General features: G+C 33.0%; 3 protein-coding genes across 3 annotated transcripts; 2 read left to right on the top strand and 1 right to left on the bottom strand.

Annotated features, from left to right (window-relative positions):
* The first annotated feature begins 2,932 nt into the window (after positions 1-2,932).
* On the top strand, positions 2,933-3,322 carry LOC132277693 (classical arabinogalactan protein 5-like). Its single transcript, XM_059779542.1, has one exon. It carries the CDS (start codon positions 2,933-2,935, stop codon positions 3,320-3,322), a length of 390 nt encoding a protein of 129 aa, XP_059635525.1.
* An 8,303-nt stretch (positions 3,323-11,625) lies between these two features.
* On the top strand, positions 11,626-12,344 carry LOC132279278 (classical arabinogalactan protein 5). The gene has a single exon (XM_059781209.1). It carries the CDS (start codon positions 11,765-11,767, stop codon positions 12,152-12,154), a length of 390 nt encoding a protein of 129 aa, XP_059637192.1. The 5' UTR covers positions 11,626-11,764; the 3' UTR covers positions 12,155-12,344.
* A 3,992-nt stretch (positions 12,345-16,336) lies between these two features.
* LOC132279300 (blue copper protein-like) lies at positions 16,337-17,548 on the bottom strand. The gene is made up of 2 exons (XM_059781228.1): positions 17,312-17,548; positions 16,337-16,890 (listed from the first exon to the last, which is right to left on the bottom strand). Exons 1-2 carry the CDS (start codon positions 17,475-17,477, stop codon positions 16,499-16,501), a joined length of 558 nt encoding a protein of 185 aa, XP_059637211.1. The 5' UTR covers positions 17,478-17,548; the 3' UTR covers positions 16,337-16,498.
* Between the last annotated feature and the right edge of the window lie 1,279 nt (positions 17,549-18,827).

The following is an 18,827-nucleotide window of genomic DNA, read 5'->3' as shown; positions in this document are numbered from 1 at the left end:
CTTGAAGAATTCTGAGCATAATAGGAATTATTTTAATTGGTAACTTATAGGATTTATTTTAATCGGTAACTCATTTTATTATTTTATCTATAAATGATTTGAAAAATTTGAATTTCAATTAAACAATTACCTATTTAATTTCTGGTAATTTATTTAAGGATTTGAAACAAGTTTATTGAATTTCAATTAAACAATTACTTATTTAATTTTAATTGGTAATTTATTTAATTAATTAATAATTTTTTTTATTAAATAATTACTTATTTTATTTTAATACGTAACTTTTTTTTTATTTTAATTGGTAATTTAATTAGTAACTTATTTTATTATTTGGTAAATTATTTAATTATTTTATTTATAAATGATTTGAAATATCTTGATTGGTAATTTATTAATTGTCATTTATTTTATCAACATGTTTCAAATCATTAAATAAATCTTTCAATTAAACAATTACCTAATTTTAATTGGTAATTTATTTTATAATTTGCAAAGATTTAGATCTATATTTATATTTAGGAAAGAGTTGGAAATAGAATAAAATAGAAATAGTAAAGTTGTTTTAACCATGAAATTTTTTGGGCATAATTGGTAAGATTTATTTTAATTGGTAACTTATTTTATTATTTTTAATTGGTAATTTATTTTATTACTTGGAAAGATTTAGATCTATATTTTTATATTTAGGAAAGAGTTATAAATAGAATAAAATAGAAAAAGTAAAGTTGTTTTAACTTTGAAGAATTCCGAGCATAATATGATTTATTTTAATTGGTAACTTATAGTATTTATTTTAATTACTAACTTATTTTATTATTTTGTAAATTATTTTATTATTTTATCCATAAATTATTTGAAACATCTTAATTGAATTTTAATTAAACAATTACCTATTTAATTTTAATTGGGAATTTATTTAATGATTTAAAATTAACATCTTGATTGAATTGCAATTAAACAATTACATATTTAATTTATTTTATTTATAGAAACTCTTTTATTTTAATTTATTTTATATCAATTAATAAATATTTTTTTATATTAATAAATTAATACTGAAATACTGAAACATTCATTTTATTTATAGAAACTCTTTTATTTTAATTCATTTGATTAAACTCTTTTATTTAAACTCATTTTATATCAATTAATAAACATTTTTTATATTAAGAAATAAATATTTACACTAATAAATATATTTTTTGATTAGTAAATAAATACTAAAATATTAAAAGATGCATTTTATTTATAGAAACTCTTTTATTTTAATTCATTTTATATCAATTAATAATTTTTTTATATATTAAGAAATAAATATGTACACTAATAATTTTTTTTATATTAATAAATAAATACTGAAACTCTTTATACTTTTAATAATAGATATAGATATAGATATAAAATAAATATTTCAACCAAAAAATAAAATATATTTGTAATCTAAAATAATGGAATTGAATTGCAAAGACGATTCGCTTTGATTCGTACCAATTTATCAATTTCTGTGAGTTTTTGTCCTAATTCATATGGTAGTTAAGGTCTCCATATATATATTATACATAATTTTAATTAATAACCCTAAAATGTTTGAACAAGGTAAAGATTTTCAAGTGTAATTTCATTGGAAGCAAAAGGAAATTTTGGCAAATGACCGACCATCTCTATCTCCAAGAGAAACAAGTGATGGTATACACAATCTAATCAAAACAATATTGATAATGTGCCATCTGTTTGATCATGTTGGAGGTATTTAGAGAGAAAAATTAATCGCTGTGTGTGTGTGTGAGAGAGAGAGAGGGGAGAGAGAGGGGAAGGGAGGTGGTTTGATGATAGAGGAAAGTTCTTTTCCGCAACGGCTGTATCGAGATGGTCAACATGTGACGGGTTTTTGAGTATCACCAAACACAGCTTATTGATTGCTCAAAAGTTTTATACCCATCAAGTAAGGAAGGTGGGTCCCACATCGTTGTGACAACGAATAAGTGGGCAGTGACAGAGATGCGCTTCTCCGTGCCAACAAATCAAGAATAAAACACACGTTACGCGGCATACGCTGATGTTGACCACACTCAATTTTTTTTTTCTTTTTTCTTTCTCTTTTATGCTTGATAATTTAAGTATTATTAACAAAAAAAAAAATTAATGTTATTTTATCTAACAAATAACTAATGCTTTTAAATACATTTAAACATCTATTTTTAATTTAAAGAAAAAGTAAAAACATGCCTAGTGACATATTACCATGGTGTTGTTTAACTTGTTTGTTATATCTCGAAGAAAGATTGATTAATTTTACAATTAATGAATACATTGTCATCATTTTTTATTTATTTATTTTTTACTGTATAAGTAAGGTAATTAAGAGCTCTCTTAATTATCATAAATTTTAGTTAAGCCTTTTCCTAAAAATTATATTGGTGGAAAATGACAACGGTCCGCGGAATATTTGTTGTTATTTAATGATCAAACGGTAAAGAGAATCTTAGTAGGTCGACAGCCTCAACTCAGACCAAACACGGCCCAGAATCGACGGTAGATATATCTAAGCAAACACGTGTGCGGCTAGGATGCGTTAACGCTGAGAGAAAAGTACAAGTTGTTCACCTAAAACCAAGACAAACAAAGAAAAAGAAGGTAATAAAAGGCATCAACGGCTATGATTTTGCTGAGTTGTCTCCTCTGTTGATGAGTTGTCAACCAATGCTTAGAAAACGTTAGAAAATTTAATTATTTTCAAATTAATCATTAACAAAAGGACTATAAACCTCGCACTCTCACTTCACACCCTGTATATATAGAGTTCCTCACACAACTCTCTCTATAACTTTCTCTCTATATCCTAGTTTTTTTTGTAGATTCAACATTCAAGTTTTTTTTTCTCTCTCTATAAAACCATCCGTTGCATTGTTCGAAGAGAGAGAATAGAGAAAGAATGTCTTACTCGAGCGTGATTGTTGCAGTGATCTTTGCTTTGGCTGTTGGATCTGCTATCGCTCAGTCTCCGGTGTCGGCGCCTACTGTATCGCCGACCGCAACGCCGACCAAATCTCCTGTCGCTTCTCCGCGGAAGGCGGTAGCGACTCCTTCTCCGACTCCGTCTCCCGTGGTGACTGCACCGAGCTCCTCTCCGATTGCTTCTCCTCCTGCTCCCCCAACCTCCGACGCTCCTGCTTCGTCTCCCTCCGGTATAGCGGTGCCTCCGTCGTTCTCTTCAGCTCCGGGAGAATCTCCGTCGTCGACTCCCAATGGCGCCGCTTTGAATAGAGTGACTGTGGGTGGATGTGTGGCTGGTCTCTTCTTCGTGTCGGCGTTGTTGCTTTAAATCTGATCTGAAACTCGTATGCTTCGTGGGAGTTGAGTTGATGATTTAGGGTTTATTATTATTTTTGTTTATTTCTGATTTTCTCTCATCTTCCAGTGATGGTGATACAGATTTGATTTATTGTTCCATTTCTTGTATTCTTTAAGGGCCTTAACAATTCTTTGTTAATTAATTATGAATTCTTTTGTTGACTAGGCCTTTTATTTGAAAATTGTAAAGTTGATAAATAATGAAATTGGTAAGGACTGTATTTGTTGAGGCTTCTTTAATAATTTGATTTAATGTAAGGCCTTGTAGCCAAATAAAGTTGTATCCGTATTTTTTTTAAGTAAATGTATGAGAGTTTATTTATGTTACTTTGGTTTAGCACGTTGACGGGTTCTCGATTCTGGTTTGATTCTTGTTTATTCTCTTGTAACCGATTCTAAGCTGCTTAATGATGCTATGTTATGGTACAAAACCCTAGAATGATGTGCAAATCCTCTGTAATCTAGGCCCAACAATGGGGACTGCAGGAAAAACATACTACAGAGGATTTGCGCCCAAAGGTGACACTAAACAGTAAACTATCCAAGGAGACACTAAACATTCAAGCCGGCCCAAACAGTGAACGTGGCCCACTCCAAGTTCATTCAAAAATTCAAAATCCCATAACGCCTGTCATGTGGCCCGTTCAAAACTGCAAATAACAGCCCCAAGAAAGGTTCTTTAATAAACATATAACTAATTGATCAAGCATAAGGAAATGGCATCGATTTTACTTGCTCATATTTCTTTTGCCAAGCTTGTCTCAATTAGGGTTATTAATTAAAATTATGAATTAGGACAAAAATTCCTTGAAATTGGTAAATTGGTACGAATAAATCCATGTTTAGTGATGTCAGCTAGGATATCCTTACATTTTGGACATTTTTAAGACACAAGTAATTTTGAAGTATTCAATGCAATCTAAAATATATTCTGGATTAATTAAAAAATAATATAAAATTTTAAAAAACAAAAACAATTGTTCTAAATTTTAAATTAGTGATTTTTTGAAGTATTCATGTAGCAGTCGTGTCTTATTTTTTGCGTGTCATACCAATGGTCTCTCTCTCTTCACAAGTCAGGTCAAGACCCACATGGCTTTAGTCATCAAACCAAGTACATCATTGAATTCCAAAAATCAATATTTAAGTATTCACTCTACTATTAAAAGTTAGAAAATGATTCATACATCGATTTATTACAGTGAATGATCAGATCTATTTATTTTAATTGATTTATTTATGTAACAAATACAAAATGAAGTCCTCCACTTATATATATTGTGCATAAATAACTAATCTTGCGCATTGACTATTTGATTTATGTAAAGTGGGGCTTTTTTGATGACGTGGCAGGTGACAGGTATGATAACACACATCCATGTTTAAAAATGTAATTGAAGAGAACCAAACTGTGGTTCTGAACCACATTTCTTTTTTTTGATAATATTGTGGGAACCATCTCTTTACTTAAATGTATATATAAAATAAACATTTCAAATATATATATATATATATATATTTATATATATTTGTAGTCTAAAATGATGGACTATTATCTGATGTATGGAATCCAAATCGAAACGGTACTATAAAAGAATTGAATTGAAGGGACGATTTGATTTAATTCGTACCAATTTACCAATTTCAAGGAATTTTTGTCCTAATTCATATGATAGTTAAGGCTTCCATAAAATATTTTATACATAATTTTAATTAATAATCCTAAAATGTTTGAACAAGGTAAAGATTTTCAAGTGTAATTTCATGGGAAGCAAAAGGAAATTTTGGCAACTGACCGGCCATCTTTATCTCAAAGAGAGACAAGCAGTTGTGTATACAACTTAGGAGTGACAATTTATACCCAAACTCATTAAATTGTTTCGGCCAAATTAAATCATTTGTGTAATTAATTTAAATGAATAGATAAGTAATGGGTAAAAAATGGATGCCCATTATTATTCGGCACAAGTGCAAAAAACCCCCCTTGAACTATCACAAATCGGCATTTTACTCTCATAGACTACAAAAATGAACAAGTCAGTACACAACTATCACAAATCGTGCAAATTAACCCCTAAAACTCAATTCCAGCCACTTTCCGGCCGACCTCAATGTAGATTTACAAAACTACCCATTGTAGTTAAGAAAAAAAAAATATAAAAATAAATAATAAGAGAGAGAAAGTTAGAGAGAGAAATAAAGTTCATGAATCTGCTTCTCTATCCATTATACCTCTTGTATTGAGATGAGAATAAATAATAAGAGAGAAAGTTAGAAAGGGAAATGAGGCTCTTGAATCTGCTTCTCTCTCCATTATACCTATTGTATTGTGACAAGAATATTAAACAAAAATTATAATAAAAAAGATGACACAAAAAGTAGCATTCGCCGTAATCGTCTCTTTCTCTCTTTGTTTTTCTCTCTAGAATAAAAGGAGCATTTGCCATAATCGTGATTTTAAACTAGTTTCTCTTAGTTTCTCTCTCTAGAATAAAAGGAGCATTTGCCGTAATCTTAATTTTAAATTGGTTTGTCACACTTGGCTTTATTTGTATGTAATTTGTAATATATATCTGAAAAAGTTGGTTTTGTTTTTATATTTTCTGTTACATTTCTTACCATTTCCTCATCTGGTTCTGGGATACATACTATTGGTGGTTGAACAAGAAAGTGACTGTGTCTTAGCTTTTATCGATCTCTAAGAGAGAGAGTAGATCCCACACTTTTGAGGCTATTGAGAATTGATTAATGTCGGGAGAGAATTTTAAAGTTTATTTTTTATAGTGGGTATCTGAAAACCCAATTTGAAGATAGTCGTGCCATTTCTTGGTTGCTTTGGATTTTCAGGTCACCGGAGCTCAAAGATCCGAAGAAAGTTAACTTGGATTCAATTCTAATTTTGGGGTTTATTAGAGATTCAAAAGAACTTCAATTGTGAGCTGAAAAAAAGGCTTTTCAGATTGTTTGTTTCTCTACAGTAAGATGAGAGTGGGATCAAGTATGACCCAGCAAACCCAAACGCCGAAGGCAGCGAGTATACTGAACCACTCGATCGCCGAAGCCGGCCATCGTAATCCTGGCCAGATGACGTCGCTTCACGTAGCGGTGACTCTTCTAGCATCTCCATCTGGCTTCCTCCGACAAACTTGTATTCGATCCCATCCTAATTATTCTCACCCTCTTCAGTGCCGGGCTCTGGAGCTCTACTTCAGCGTGGCCCTCGACCAACTTCCCACCGCCCAAACCACCACCTCTGCCGTGGAACCCCCAATTTCCAATGCTTTAATGGCAGTGTTGAAGCGGGCACAGGCACATCAGCGGTGAGGTTGCCTCGAGTGGCAACAATAGCCCCCTACACACACACACATATATATTCACATATATACATATATGTCAAAGGGTTACAACTGTAATATTTCGGAGCAATTACGGAATTAAAAGAAAATGACAGTCACGTGCTGACCTTGTGGGCCGGAAAGTGGCCGGAATTGAGTTTTAAGGGTTAATTTGCACGATTTTGTGATAGTTGTGTACTGACTTGTTCATTTTTGTAATCCAAGGGGGTAAAATGCCGATTTGTAATAATTTAGGGGGGTTTTTTTTGCACTTTTTGCCTTATTATTCATGGGTACCCATCTCAATTCGCTCAAACAAAACTCTTTTTAGTCTCCTCCAATTTATTTTATTTTTTTTTCGTACGTATCTCTCTCTTCTCCCATTTTATTTTATTTTATTTTTCTCTCTTTTTTTTTTTTTGAGAAAGTTTTTTAACTCTTTTGTTTGCTCTCAAAAAAATTTAGAGTATGTAATTTTTTTTTTTTTTTGGAAAGTAATTTCATTGGCAGATATAGTTATTGTAAAATTGATCTCTCTCTCACAAATTTGGCACTGCTTTAACTTTCGGAGAAAAAAAAAATTGGCACAGTTTTTTTAAGGGTTAATTTCACTTACACCCCCTGAACTTTGTCAATATTCCACACACACCCCTTTACGTTTTATAATGCCACCTACACCCCTTGTCAGTAAAAAGCGTTTCACTAACAAAAATGTGTGATTTTACTGTTTTACCCTTAAATTATATATTAAAATTTATAACTTAAAATGAAAAGACTCTAATACCCTCTATGTCTCTCTCTCCTCACAGACGCATACATAGACACACTATATATATCTTTCTTTTTTTTTTTTTTTTTTTCTTTATTATAGCCGGCGATGAAGAAACTATGCCACCGATAGCCACCACAGAAAAAGGTGGCTCTTATCACAGCCGAGCCGTTCTCCTTACTGCCCGCCGTTCAATTGTAAGGACAGTTCGCTAGTTTTTATCACAACCTCCTTTGCGAGCTTTTCACCGGAGTAGGGATCGCCAGACTAAACTGGGTGAAGCGATCTCCGGCGAGTTCCAAAACCAATCTCGTCGTTTTTCCACCTCAACCCACCACGACGACGACTGACCACCCACCACGTACATATACGAAGACACATATACACACATACATATATATACGGACAGACACATAGACACACATATACATTACACACAGGTTTGACTCCGGCGAGCTTCAGTCCAGTCCGGCGAGCAGTAGAGGTGAACCTCAGTTCAAACGTGCTTTGGTTAAGGTGCCAAAATAGCGTAGGCGAGACCACCAACATGTAGTGAACAAACCGCGAAGCTTCGCCGGACTGAACTGAGCTTTATCGGACTTGGGATCACTGGACTGAACTGGGTCGAGGTAGCTGTGAACTTCGCCGTCGTCATTTTTGACCCGTCTTACCTCGTTCTTATCCAACGTTACGAAGGTAGATTTGATGGCGACTACACATCCGTAGATTTGACGGCGTTGAAGTCCGGTGGTTGGACTGAACTAAGGTTCCTCCTTTTTCAGACCGGTTAACAGCGATTCAGTCATACCAAACCCAGTTTTGCGATTCAGTCAAGCTGAAAGCTAAAACGAACTAAGTTCGACCAAACCCAGTTCAGTCCGGCGAGCAGCCATTCCTCAACCCACCTCGGTGAAACCCAAGTCAAAACGGCCATAGACACGCCAAAGCTCTGTAGAAGAATCCGGCCTAGCTCTGTAAGTTCGTCACCATTGTTAAAACTGCAAGCTTCACCATCCTTTTCACAGCCCGCTTCATGCATGTAATTTCATTCCACTAAACAGTCTCATCAGCGTCCTTCATTGAAGCATGTCTGTCGTCCTCTTCACCATCGTTTAATCGCTTCATCGCCTGTCAGTTCAGTCTCGCCGTTTCTCGCCAGTAAAAACAGCTTTGTCGTCGGTCCTTGTTGGTAAATTATGTGGCTGCACTTCCCGTTTTGCATCGCCTAGTCATCCTTGCACATCGTTCAGACTTGTTTGGTCACCATCCGTTGGTGCATGGATTAATACTGTGGGCTCAATTCTGGCGACTTACAAAGTTGAAACGATTGGTGAATGGGGGTGTTCTGGGTTCGGTGATATGAAGGCACAGTTATCTTTTTTAGTTTATAAGTTAAGGGTAATTTTGTAAATTTGCATTGGCTAATGAGGTTAAAAATGTCCTTTCAAGTATTGGAAGGACAAAATTGACCTTATACCAATTTGTTCATGCTGACACCGTTAATTGCCTAACTGCAGGGGATAATTTGCTACATAAATCAAAACCTCAAGAAAAATAAGTGGAATTATGAAACATAGAGGGGTGTGTGTGGAATATTGATAAACTTCAGGTAGGTAGAATTTACCCTTTTTTAAATTATTATTAAATTTTGTCCCTTCCTAAAATATAGTATTATTGCAAATATTGCCCACAGATCTTGCCACGGGTCAAAGATCCTGTCAGTTTGGGAGTTAATTATATAGGAAGATGGTGTGATACTTATTTATGATTATTAATTATGATTTTATATATAAAAAAAATTGAACTCTCTAAATTTCTCCCTCTTTCCTTCTCTCTTTTTTCTTTCTCCTCTTTGTTATTTTTTTTTTTTTACGTCAACTTCTATATATCTTATTTATTTATTTTTTATTTTTTATTTTCACTACAAACCTCAATTTCTATTTTATTGGATAAAAAAAATTGAAATTAAAACCATATTTGTAACGGTTAAAATTCCCTTTTATATATATATATATATATATATATATATATATATTATATTAATACTAGCAGAATAATAAGTTGTAACTGACTTTAAAAATAACATAAATAAATAAATAAATAAAATTTGTAACACTAGAGACCAGAAAATTAATATAAAATTGTTACTAGAACAATTTTTTATTTATGGTATTCAAGAATTAAAAATATTTGACAATTTGTTTCTAAAAACATTTGAGTCCCCTTTTTTCTCTCCTCCGTTACTATTTCTTTCCTTTGTCTCTTTTTTTTTTTAAAAAAAAAAAAAAATTTTGGCACAATTTTTTTAATTATTATTAAATTTTGACCCTTCCTAAAATACAGAATTATTGCAAATATTGCTAACAGATCTTGCCACGGCTCAAAGATCTTGTCAGGGTTGGAAGTTAATTATATAGGAAGATGGTGTGATACTTATTTATGGTTATTAATTATGATTTTATATAGAAAAAAATTGACCTCTCTAAATTTCTCCCTCTTTCCTTTCTGTCTCTGGATTATTTTTTTTTATTTTTTTTTTTTTCACTACAAACCTAATTTCTATTTTATTGGGTAAAAAAAATTGAAATTAAAACCATATTTGTACCGGTTAAAATCCCTTTTTAAAAATAATAAAAATAAATAAATAAAAAAAATTTGTAACACTAGAGACCAGAAAATTAATATAAAACTATTACAAGAACACATTTTTTATTTTTTGATATTCAAGAATTAAAAATATTTGACAATTTGTTTCTAAAAACATTTGGGTAATTGAGTTTGGTTCAGTTCATCTAACATTCAATTCATTTTTAACGCATCATAATAAATTGATAATGGATTAGTGATCCATTATTATCCTCCCCATTCATAACCCACCCAAAACCTGCGCGACCCTACTCAATTGCACCCCTAAATTACAAATTTACAACCAAATCAAAACAATAATGTTAAAATGTGACATCTTTAGACGATGTTGGATGTATTTAGAGAGAAAAAATAAGCGCTGCGTGTGTGTGTGTGTGTGAGAGAGAGAGGAAGGGAGGTAGTTGATGCGAGAGGAAAGTTCTCGCAACGGGTGTATCATGGTCTTGCGGGAGATAGTCAACATGTGACGGGTTTTTGAGTGTCACCAAACACAGCTTATTGATAGCTCAAAAGTTTTATAACCATTAAGTAAGGCAGGTGGATCCCACATCGTCGTGACAACGAATAAGTGGGTTGTGACAGAGATGCCCGCTTCTCTATGCCAACAAATAAAGAATAAAACACACGTTACGCGGCGTACGCTGATGATGACCGCACTCTATATATATATATATATATATATTTTTTTTTTCTCTTTTAAGCTTAATAATTTAAGTATTATTAACAAAAATAATATTCTTTTATCTAACAAAAAACTCGAGTAATGCTTTTAAATACATTTAAATTTCTATTTTTAATTTAAAGAAAAAATAAAAACATGCCTACTGACATATCACCATGATGTTATTAACTCGTTATATCTCCCAGGAAAAGAAAGATTGATTAATTTTACAATTAATGAATACATTGTCATCATTTTTAATTAATTAATTTTTTTTTCTATAAGTAAGGTAATTAAGAACTCTCTTAATAATCATAATTTTTAATTATAGCCATTTCCTAAAAATTATATTAGTAAAAATCACAATGGTACGCGGAATATTTGTTGTTAATAAATGATCAAACCGTAAAGGGAATCTTAGTAGGTAATTAAGAACTCTCTTAATAATCATAATTTTTAATTATAGCCATTTCCTAAAAATTATATTAGTAAAAATCACAATGGTACGCGGAATATTTGTTGTTAATAAATGATCAAACGGTAAAGAGAATCTTAGTAGGTCGACAGCCTCGACTCAGACCAAACACGGCCCAGAATCGACGGTAGAGATATCTAAGCAAACACGTGTGCGGCTAGGATGCGTTAACGCTGAAAGAAAAATACAAGTTGTTGACCTAAAAGCAAGACAAAAGAAGAAAAAGAAGGTAATAAAAGGCATCAACGGCTATGATTTTGCTGAGTTGTATCCTCTGTTGCTGAGTTGTCAACAGAAAATTTAATTATTTCCAAATTAATCGTTAACAAATCGACTATAAACCTTGCACTCTCACTTCAGACCCTGTATATAAAGAGTTCCTCTGCCATCGTCTCTTCACACAACTCTCTCTCCATATAACTTTCTCTCTCTATATATCCTAGTTTTTGTAGATTCAACATTCAAGTTTCTTTTTCTCTCTCTAAAACTATCCGTTGCATTGTTCGAAGAGAGAGAATAGAGCAAGAATGTCTTACTCAAGCGTGGTTTTTGCAGTGATGTTTGCTTTGGCTGTTGGATCTGCTATCGCTCAGTCTCCGGTGTCGGCGCCTACTGTATCGCCGACCGCAACGCCGACCAAATCTCCGGTCGCTTCTCCGCGGAAGGCGGTAGCGACTCCTTCTCCGACTCCGTCTCCCGTGGTGACTGCACCGACCTCCTCTCCGATTGCTTCTCCTCCTGCTCCCCCAACCTCCGACGCCCCTGCTTCGTCTCCCTCCGGTATCGCGGTGCCTCCGTCGTTCTCTGCAGCTCCTGGAGAATCTCCGTCGTCGACTCCCAATGGCGCCGCTTTGAATAGAGTGGCTGTCGGTGGATCTGTGGCTGGTCTCTTCTTCGTGTCGGCGTTGTTGCTTTAAATCTGATCTGAAACTCCTATACTTTGTGGGAGTTGAGTTGATGATTTAGGGTTTATTATTATTTTTGTTTATTTCTGATTTTCTCTCATCTTCCAGTCGGGTGATGATGATACAGATTTGATTTATTGTTCTATTCTGTTAATTAATTATGAATTCTTTGTTATGAATATTTTTATTGATTTCTGGCTTATTTTGTCATTATTTAGTAATGTGAGATTTCATTTATAATAGAAATTGTGTGCACGAGATAGTTTTTATTTATTTATTTATTTTGTGTGTGTGTGTGTGTGAGAGAGAGAGAGAGAGAGAGAGAGAGAGAGAGTGTTTGTGTGTGTGAGAGTGAAAAAAATGGCTCTTTTTAGCTGTCCCTGCCTACAGGGGTGTCACGTGGTTCACAGCCTGTTTTTGAACCTAGTAAGTCTTCAAGGACTTTGAAAGGAGACTTGTCACGTGACTCTTTTAATTAACTAATTAAAAAAATAGGTCTAATCATTCACCCTAACTATTCACTCTATCTAGCTAATTCGGTGTAGAATTATTTTATGCTTTCCTAGTTCAACAAAATTATTATTCTTTTTTTAAATTAATATAACCAAAAATATATAGATACATATATTTAGTTTGCTAGAAGAGGCAAAACTGAAAGGTCATTGAATAATTTAAAACAAATTTTTTTTATTTCATTAAAATTAAGATAAATATCGTTCTATTGATGCATCTTAATAGATTTGGTCTTTCTTATTTTATTTTATTTATGTACACACTACATATGATTTGGCCAGAAAAAAAGAAAAAATGCCTTTTGTTTTAATGATTTGGCTTGCCTAAAAACTCAAGTTACTAGAGTAAAAAGTAAAAAAAAATTGTACAGGATCATTACCTTAGTAAGAAAATGTAAGAGTTTTAATAATGCAACATTTTTTTAACTCCATAAACACAGAGGACAGTTTTAAAGTAGTAGAATAATGGGTGGGTTTATAATATAACCGGTGTGAATAAATTTTCACTTATCGGTAGCTTTGGGATCACATCCAAGCTCAATGGATAGTTTTGGGATCTTTACTCAACTTCAATCATGGAATCCAAAAGTTGTAATTACATACTACCTAGGTAACTATTGTCCCATAATAGAGCCCATTTGAGTATAATGTATTTGGTGATATATTATAATAAATACTTTTCACAACTAAATTATTATATTATTTATTTGATAACAAATTTTTTTTAATTTTTTTTTAATTTTATAATAATATCCTTTAATATGATGCTATCATATTTGCTTTTAATATGATGCTATCATATTTGATAATAACTTTAAAATTGTCTAATGAGAAAAAGTTACCTAAAATATTCAACGCGCTTATAATAATTAGAAAATCGGCTGGACTCGTTTTACCCAAATATGAATAATATACCAAGGTTCTGTTTGGACCAACATTAGAGTACTGCTACTAAGAACTTCATTATGGGAGTTAAAAATTGTGTCAATTCACGTATTACCTACTCAAATTGTGTTTTTGAAAAAGCTACATACCATTATTGGTTATAATGTGTCAAGAGGACCTACTTCAATTTTTTTTCTCCATCTTATGGAACAATTTCATCAATTTTCATATTATTATAAAATGTACAAGCATAATCTATGTTTTTGAAAAAAAGTTGTAATAAATGCATTGATGCTGATGATTAAAGTATTTTATTTAATTTATTCATCTATTTATTAACAAACAACCAAACCAACATAAAACCAGGGTCCATAGAGGCATATTTCTCAAGAATTAACAAGAAGGAATTAGAAAAACCCCATTTCCAAAAGTTAGCTAATGCAATATAAGAAATTCCAAATGACCTGTCTTCCTACTTGAAAAAAACAATGGTTGGAATATTTTTTAAAAAGGACTTCCGCAACATATGCATGTGCGCCAACTCCAAGTGGTCCTATTGTTTGTTTAAAGATTGTTTAGGCTTAGAGTGGCAATTGGGCCCAAAATCTGATGATGGTGGTATTGGGCCCTGAAATAGGTGACTTTGGGACAGGATGATACTGAGCAGTCACTACTACTTGTCGATTGACCTTTTGCTTCCATTAATTTCATAGCTATATACTGTAATATATATATATATATATATATATATATATATATATATGAAGAAGAAGAAGAAGAAGTGGGAATTAACTGCCTTAATGGTGAGAGAGGGCCTGATTCTGAGTAGTACTTTACTAGTAGTGGTTTGCTCTTTTGGTTCCCTTAATTTCATATAAAGCAAGTAACATCACCAATTTGAGAAGTGTGCAGATTGGACAAGATCCTCCGCAGAGAGGTTATTGCATACAATTTAGAATTCAGTTGTTGAGATTGAATTGAGAAATGGGACTCGCTAGTAATGATGTAATCTCAACCACTGAATTATGTGCAGCACCTTTGCTGCGCTGGAGAAAATCCTTGTATGTACAAATTATGATAAACTTGTATAACATTGCTGTCATTAACTGCCTAAATAGCAAGAGAGATCCTTACTCCTTCATTAAAACTTTTTTTTTTTTTTTTCCCCTCAATTCCATACTATCCCAACCAGTCATTTGTAGGTAGGTTACATAAGATGTTGATGTAGGTGTTCTAAGTGAGTAGCCATGTCATCACTAAGATGTGTTTGGCTCAAAGTGTTCTCCTAAGGGTATGCTTGGTATTTCACGCGTGCGAGCATGTTAGGATTTGTCAAAGTCCGAATTTGCGGCTAAGCCCAACTATTAAGAGCCGAGCAAATATTCCTATTTGCTTTCTTTTGTTAATGATAGAGATAGAGATAGAGACATCAAGCCCGAACCACCCAACTAAGAACATTTAGAAGTAAAAAGTAACTTTCATCATTAACTTTGGAAGCAGATAAAAATCAATTACAATTTCTTGTAAGTTACAATAAAAAGGGTTCTAGTTACATTCTACTAAAAACAAACATAGTGAAAATCAACAAATATTTAAAGCTTAACTAAAGATTGAATATAATCATTACATTAAGGAAAACATCTTATTAAAGGCAATAAATAACACCTTTATTCTTGTGAAAGAAGTCCAAGGAGCAAGCTTCAAAATAACCTAGTGTTGGAGTCCATTTAGGACAATATGTAAGTTCAAGCGTCTTGGTGCACTTAGACATGCTTGAGTTATACTTATTGTATAAGTTCCAAAAAAGTGGGCCATTGGATTGGCTTCCACATGGACATCCGAGATGTATTCTCATTGCAAGATAAAGTTGAACCTTCAAACTAAGATTATTCCATCTGTCCTAAAAAAAAAAAAAATAAAATAAAATGTCACTTTTGAGAAACCTTTTTTTGAATATTTTACTATAATGATAACATGTCAATTTGACTTGGTTCCTTAATCCGATCGGTAAGGATCTGATCACTTGGCTTTCTTCTCCAGTAGTTTGACCAAATGGCCGTTTTGGGTGCAAATTTAAAAATTAGGCAGCATCTGTGAGAGTTAAGGTGCAATCAAGTTAATCTTCTTTCAAACAGACCGTTAAAAAATAAAAATCATGATCCATTCAAAGTAAGTGGTCCATTACTTACCTACTCCGCCAATACGGACATGGAACCTTCATTCACTCGGACACGTCCCCGAGTACTTGCCAGCTTATTCCATATTTTCATGTTCCAAATTGTCAACAACCCCCAAATTCACACACACATGACACATGCATAGTATTTTGAACTGTAAAGTGAAAAAGAAATGGTAACAACCCTCTGTCGCTTTCCACCAACCACCCTCTCCCTTCACCGATTTCATATATTCATGTAATTGCTTAGTGGGTATATGTGATTTTTATATTTTTTAAAATTTTTTTTTATAAAAAATTTAGGTAGACATTGTTCCGTTCCGAAAAATACAAGACAGATTATACCATCTAAACTCGTGTTCAAGAAGTCTAAGAAAAAACAAATGGAATAAAGTATATATGGGCATGGCACAATAATTATGATCATATCTATGTGGCATCATTATAAAAAATTTAGGGAGCAGAATAAAGTATATATGGGCATGGCACAATAATTATGATCATATCTATGTGGCATCATTATAAAAAATTTAGGTAGACATTGCTCCGCTCCGGAAAATACAAGACAGATTATACCATCTAAACTCGTGTCAAAAAAAAAAACAAATGAAATAAAGTATATATGGACATGGCACAATAATTATGATCATATCTATATGGCATCATCACAAATAAGTGAAATTACCTACTCAAATCAAATAAGATCTCAATACACATACAAAGAGAAAGAAAACTAGGAAAAGAAGTGAAGAGCACTGCCTCTGTCCTGGCCAGAGGACTTAATTAAACCATAGCAAACTTAAACAATGCGAGCAGAGTAACTAAAACAGCAGCAGATGGAGAGAGAGCTGTTGAAGATGATTGTGGGACAGTGGTTGTCGACGGCGTCGTCGGCGGTGTCTGTGCTGTCGGGGTAGTGGTGGTTCCGGAAGGCGGGCTGCTTCCCGACGGCGTCGTCGGCGTGGTGGCTGCGCTACCTGCCACGGTCACGGCTAGCTTCATGCCACTGCCACAATGGCCAACCACACCACATATGTAGTAATGTGTCCCGGTAGTTTTGAGAGCGATTGTGGTGGCTCCACTACTGTCTGAAGTAATTGCGTTGCCTACTGTGCAAGTGTTGTAGTCGCTTGGGCTCACTTCGTCCACAGTGTGACCACCACCATAATTGAATACTAGTACCAAAAAAAATAAAAAAAATCACAATTACATTAGGATTCATAATCAATAAATTTTGTACCATTGGTTCTATTTATTATATTTTAATTACAACATTATGGCTATCCATTTTTATGGCTGATTGAGGAATTAATTTTGTATTATTATATGCTAAAAAAATGCAAATAAACATATGATTACATTTTGACTAATTGATTAGGAAACAACAACCTTGCATAGAGAGGTAGGATTGCTTATATCTAAATTTTTTTTGACAGAAGTCTCGTGCACGGTATAGTCCTTTTATGACTAATTGATGGATAAATAAGTTTGTATTATGTGTTACATGTATATATATGTTACAAAATATGCTTATAAATATATGTTTTGTGACTTGTATATAAAATATTGTAGTAATCATGAGAGATGAGAACTCACCAAGGCTGTCCCCAACAGAAAAGGTCTTTCCAGTTGTCCATGTGGTATAATCAGTACCCATTGTCCATCCAGATGTGTCCCCAACTGTGTAAACTGTGGCCAAACTTGGAACAACAAAGCACAAAACTAAGGTCAAGCACACAAATGGGGCACTAGGGCTTGCCATTGTGTGAGTGTGTGTTTTAGAGTGAGAGAGAGAGAGAGTGGTGATCACAATTAGGGAATGGGAGGGCTGCTTATATAATGGAACAATGGGATTGGAGTTAGTGTGTGTTTGGTTTAGAATTTCATTTAAAGTGCCTAGTTGTAAAGGAGATATCATTCCCTGGGGATGACTTGAGTCAGACTCCAAACCTAATGCCCCAAAAGTGGGGTCCATGATTGGGGTTTTTATCAGATGGTTAGTTATGATGTTTTGTTTGATTAAACCAGCTCTTACCCATATAAAGCACATACGTTAATACATAAATAATGCTTTCAAAACAAGTTATACTAGCTATTAGAGGGTGCAATTGGTCACTACATCCATATCAAAAAATTTAAAAAAATATATATAAAAAAAACCCAAAAACGAACATACTGTTTGTATGTAATTGTTTTTGTGCAATTGTCATTTGGAGATGGATAGAGAATAAAGAGAAGCAATTAAGTGTTCTATGAATTATATATTTATTATTTAATTGTAAGCAGCTTGGAGTTGAATTGATTTATATATATCAAAAAGGATTCTTTTGTTTATCTCTTAGTTCTAATTTTTCCATTAAAGAGGGATTCTTGAGCATAATAATGATGTGCTTCTTTATTTAATTTTTTGATAAATTGATGAAAAAGTGTCATTGCATGCTTGACTTTTGGTGACCTTAATGATGCCCTTCTTGTCAAGGGCCTTGGAGCATTACTAACTTTATCAATATATTACTATAAAAACAGATGGTACAACTATATATCTATAATAATGCATAATACATTGTTTTGAAAATAGATGCTAGTATTATTTTACTACTATATCCTTAAATATATAAATTAATACTTTTAAACGAGGGTAATTTTGTCATTTTGAATTTATTTAACAAAATTTTATTTCTCTCTCTACAAAATATAGTCCATATACATATTCATACAAGTCCTATACATCGTTGTCTCACCAATGTACTGCTTAATTTTCTTTCATTTTGGTTATTTGACATAATTTTTTTCTTTTGAAAACATTTTCCATGGTAAAATAGGATCCAAATTGGTAAAAGGACTCTGTTGAGTTAGCTGTTCATGCGTTTTGAGAGGGGTAAAACTTCCCCAATTTGATAAAAAGTTTCAGCTAACCGGAATGGAACTGGAAGTTATTAAGTTATTATGCGTGTGTTGTGTATGTATATACGTGTGTGTGCGTGTGTGTGTATATATATATATATATATATATATATGCCTATAATATACCAAAAACCAAATAAATGGGTCATCAAATGCCAGGCTCAGGAAAAGTATCATAATAATGCCTACTTTTTGTGTGGGTTTGGTA

Source organism: Cornus florida, unplaced genomic scaffold, assembly GCF_030987335.1.
Source record: "Cornus florida cultivar Cherokee Brave unplaced genomic scaffold, ASM3098733v1 CherokeeBrave_3.0.0_Hap2_Chr10, whole genome shotgun sequence".
Taxonomy (NCBI): domain Eukaryota; kingdom Viridiplantae; phylum Streptophyta; class Magnoliopsida; order Cornales; family Cornaceae; genus Cornus; species Cornus florida.
This window is presented reverse-complemented; position numbering and strand designations above follow the sequence as displayed.

Coding starts and splice junctions, on each gene's coding strand:
- LOC132279300 (XM_059781228.1), bottom strand. CDS start 17,477: ATGGCAAGCCCTAGTGCCCCATTTGTGTGCTTGACCTTAGTTTTGTGC. Junction 16,891..17,311: donor TTCTGTTGGGGACAGCCTTG/GTGAGTTCTCAT, acceptor TTTTGGTACTAG/TATTCAATTATGGTGGTGGT.
- LOC132279278 (XM_059781209.1), top strand. CDS start 11,765: ATGTCTTACTCAAGCGTGGTTTTTGCAGTGATGTTTGCTTTGGCTGTT.
- LOC132277693 (XM_059779542.1), top strand. CDS start 2,933: ATGTCTTACTCGAGCGTGATTGTTGCAGTGATCTTTGCTTTGGCTGTT.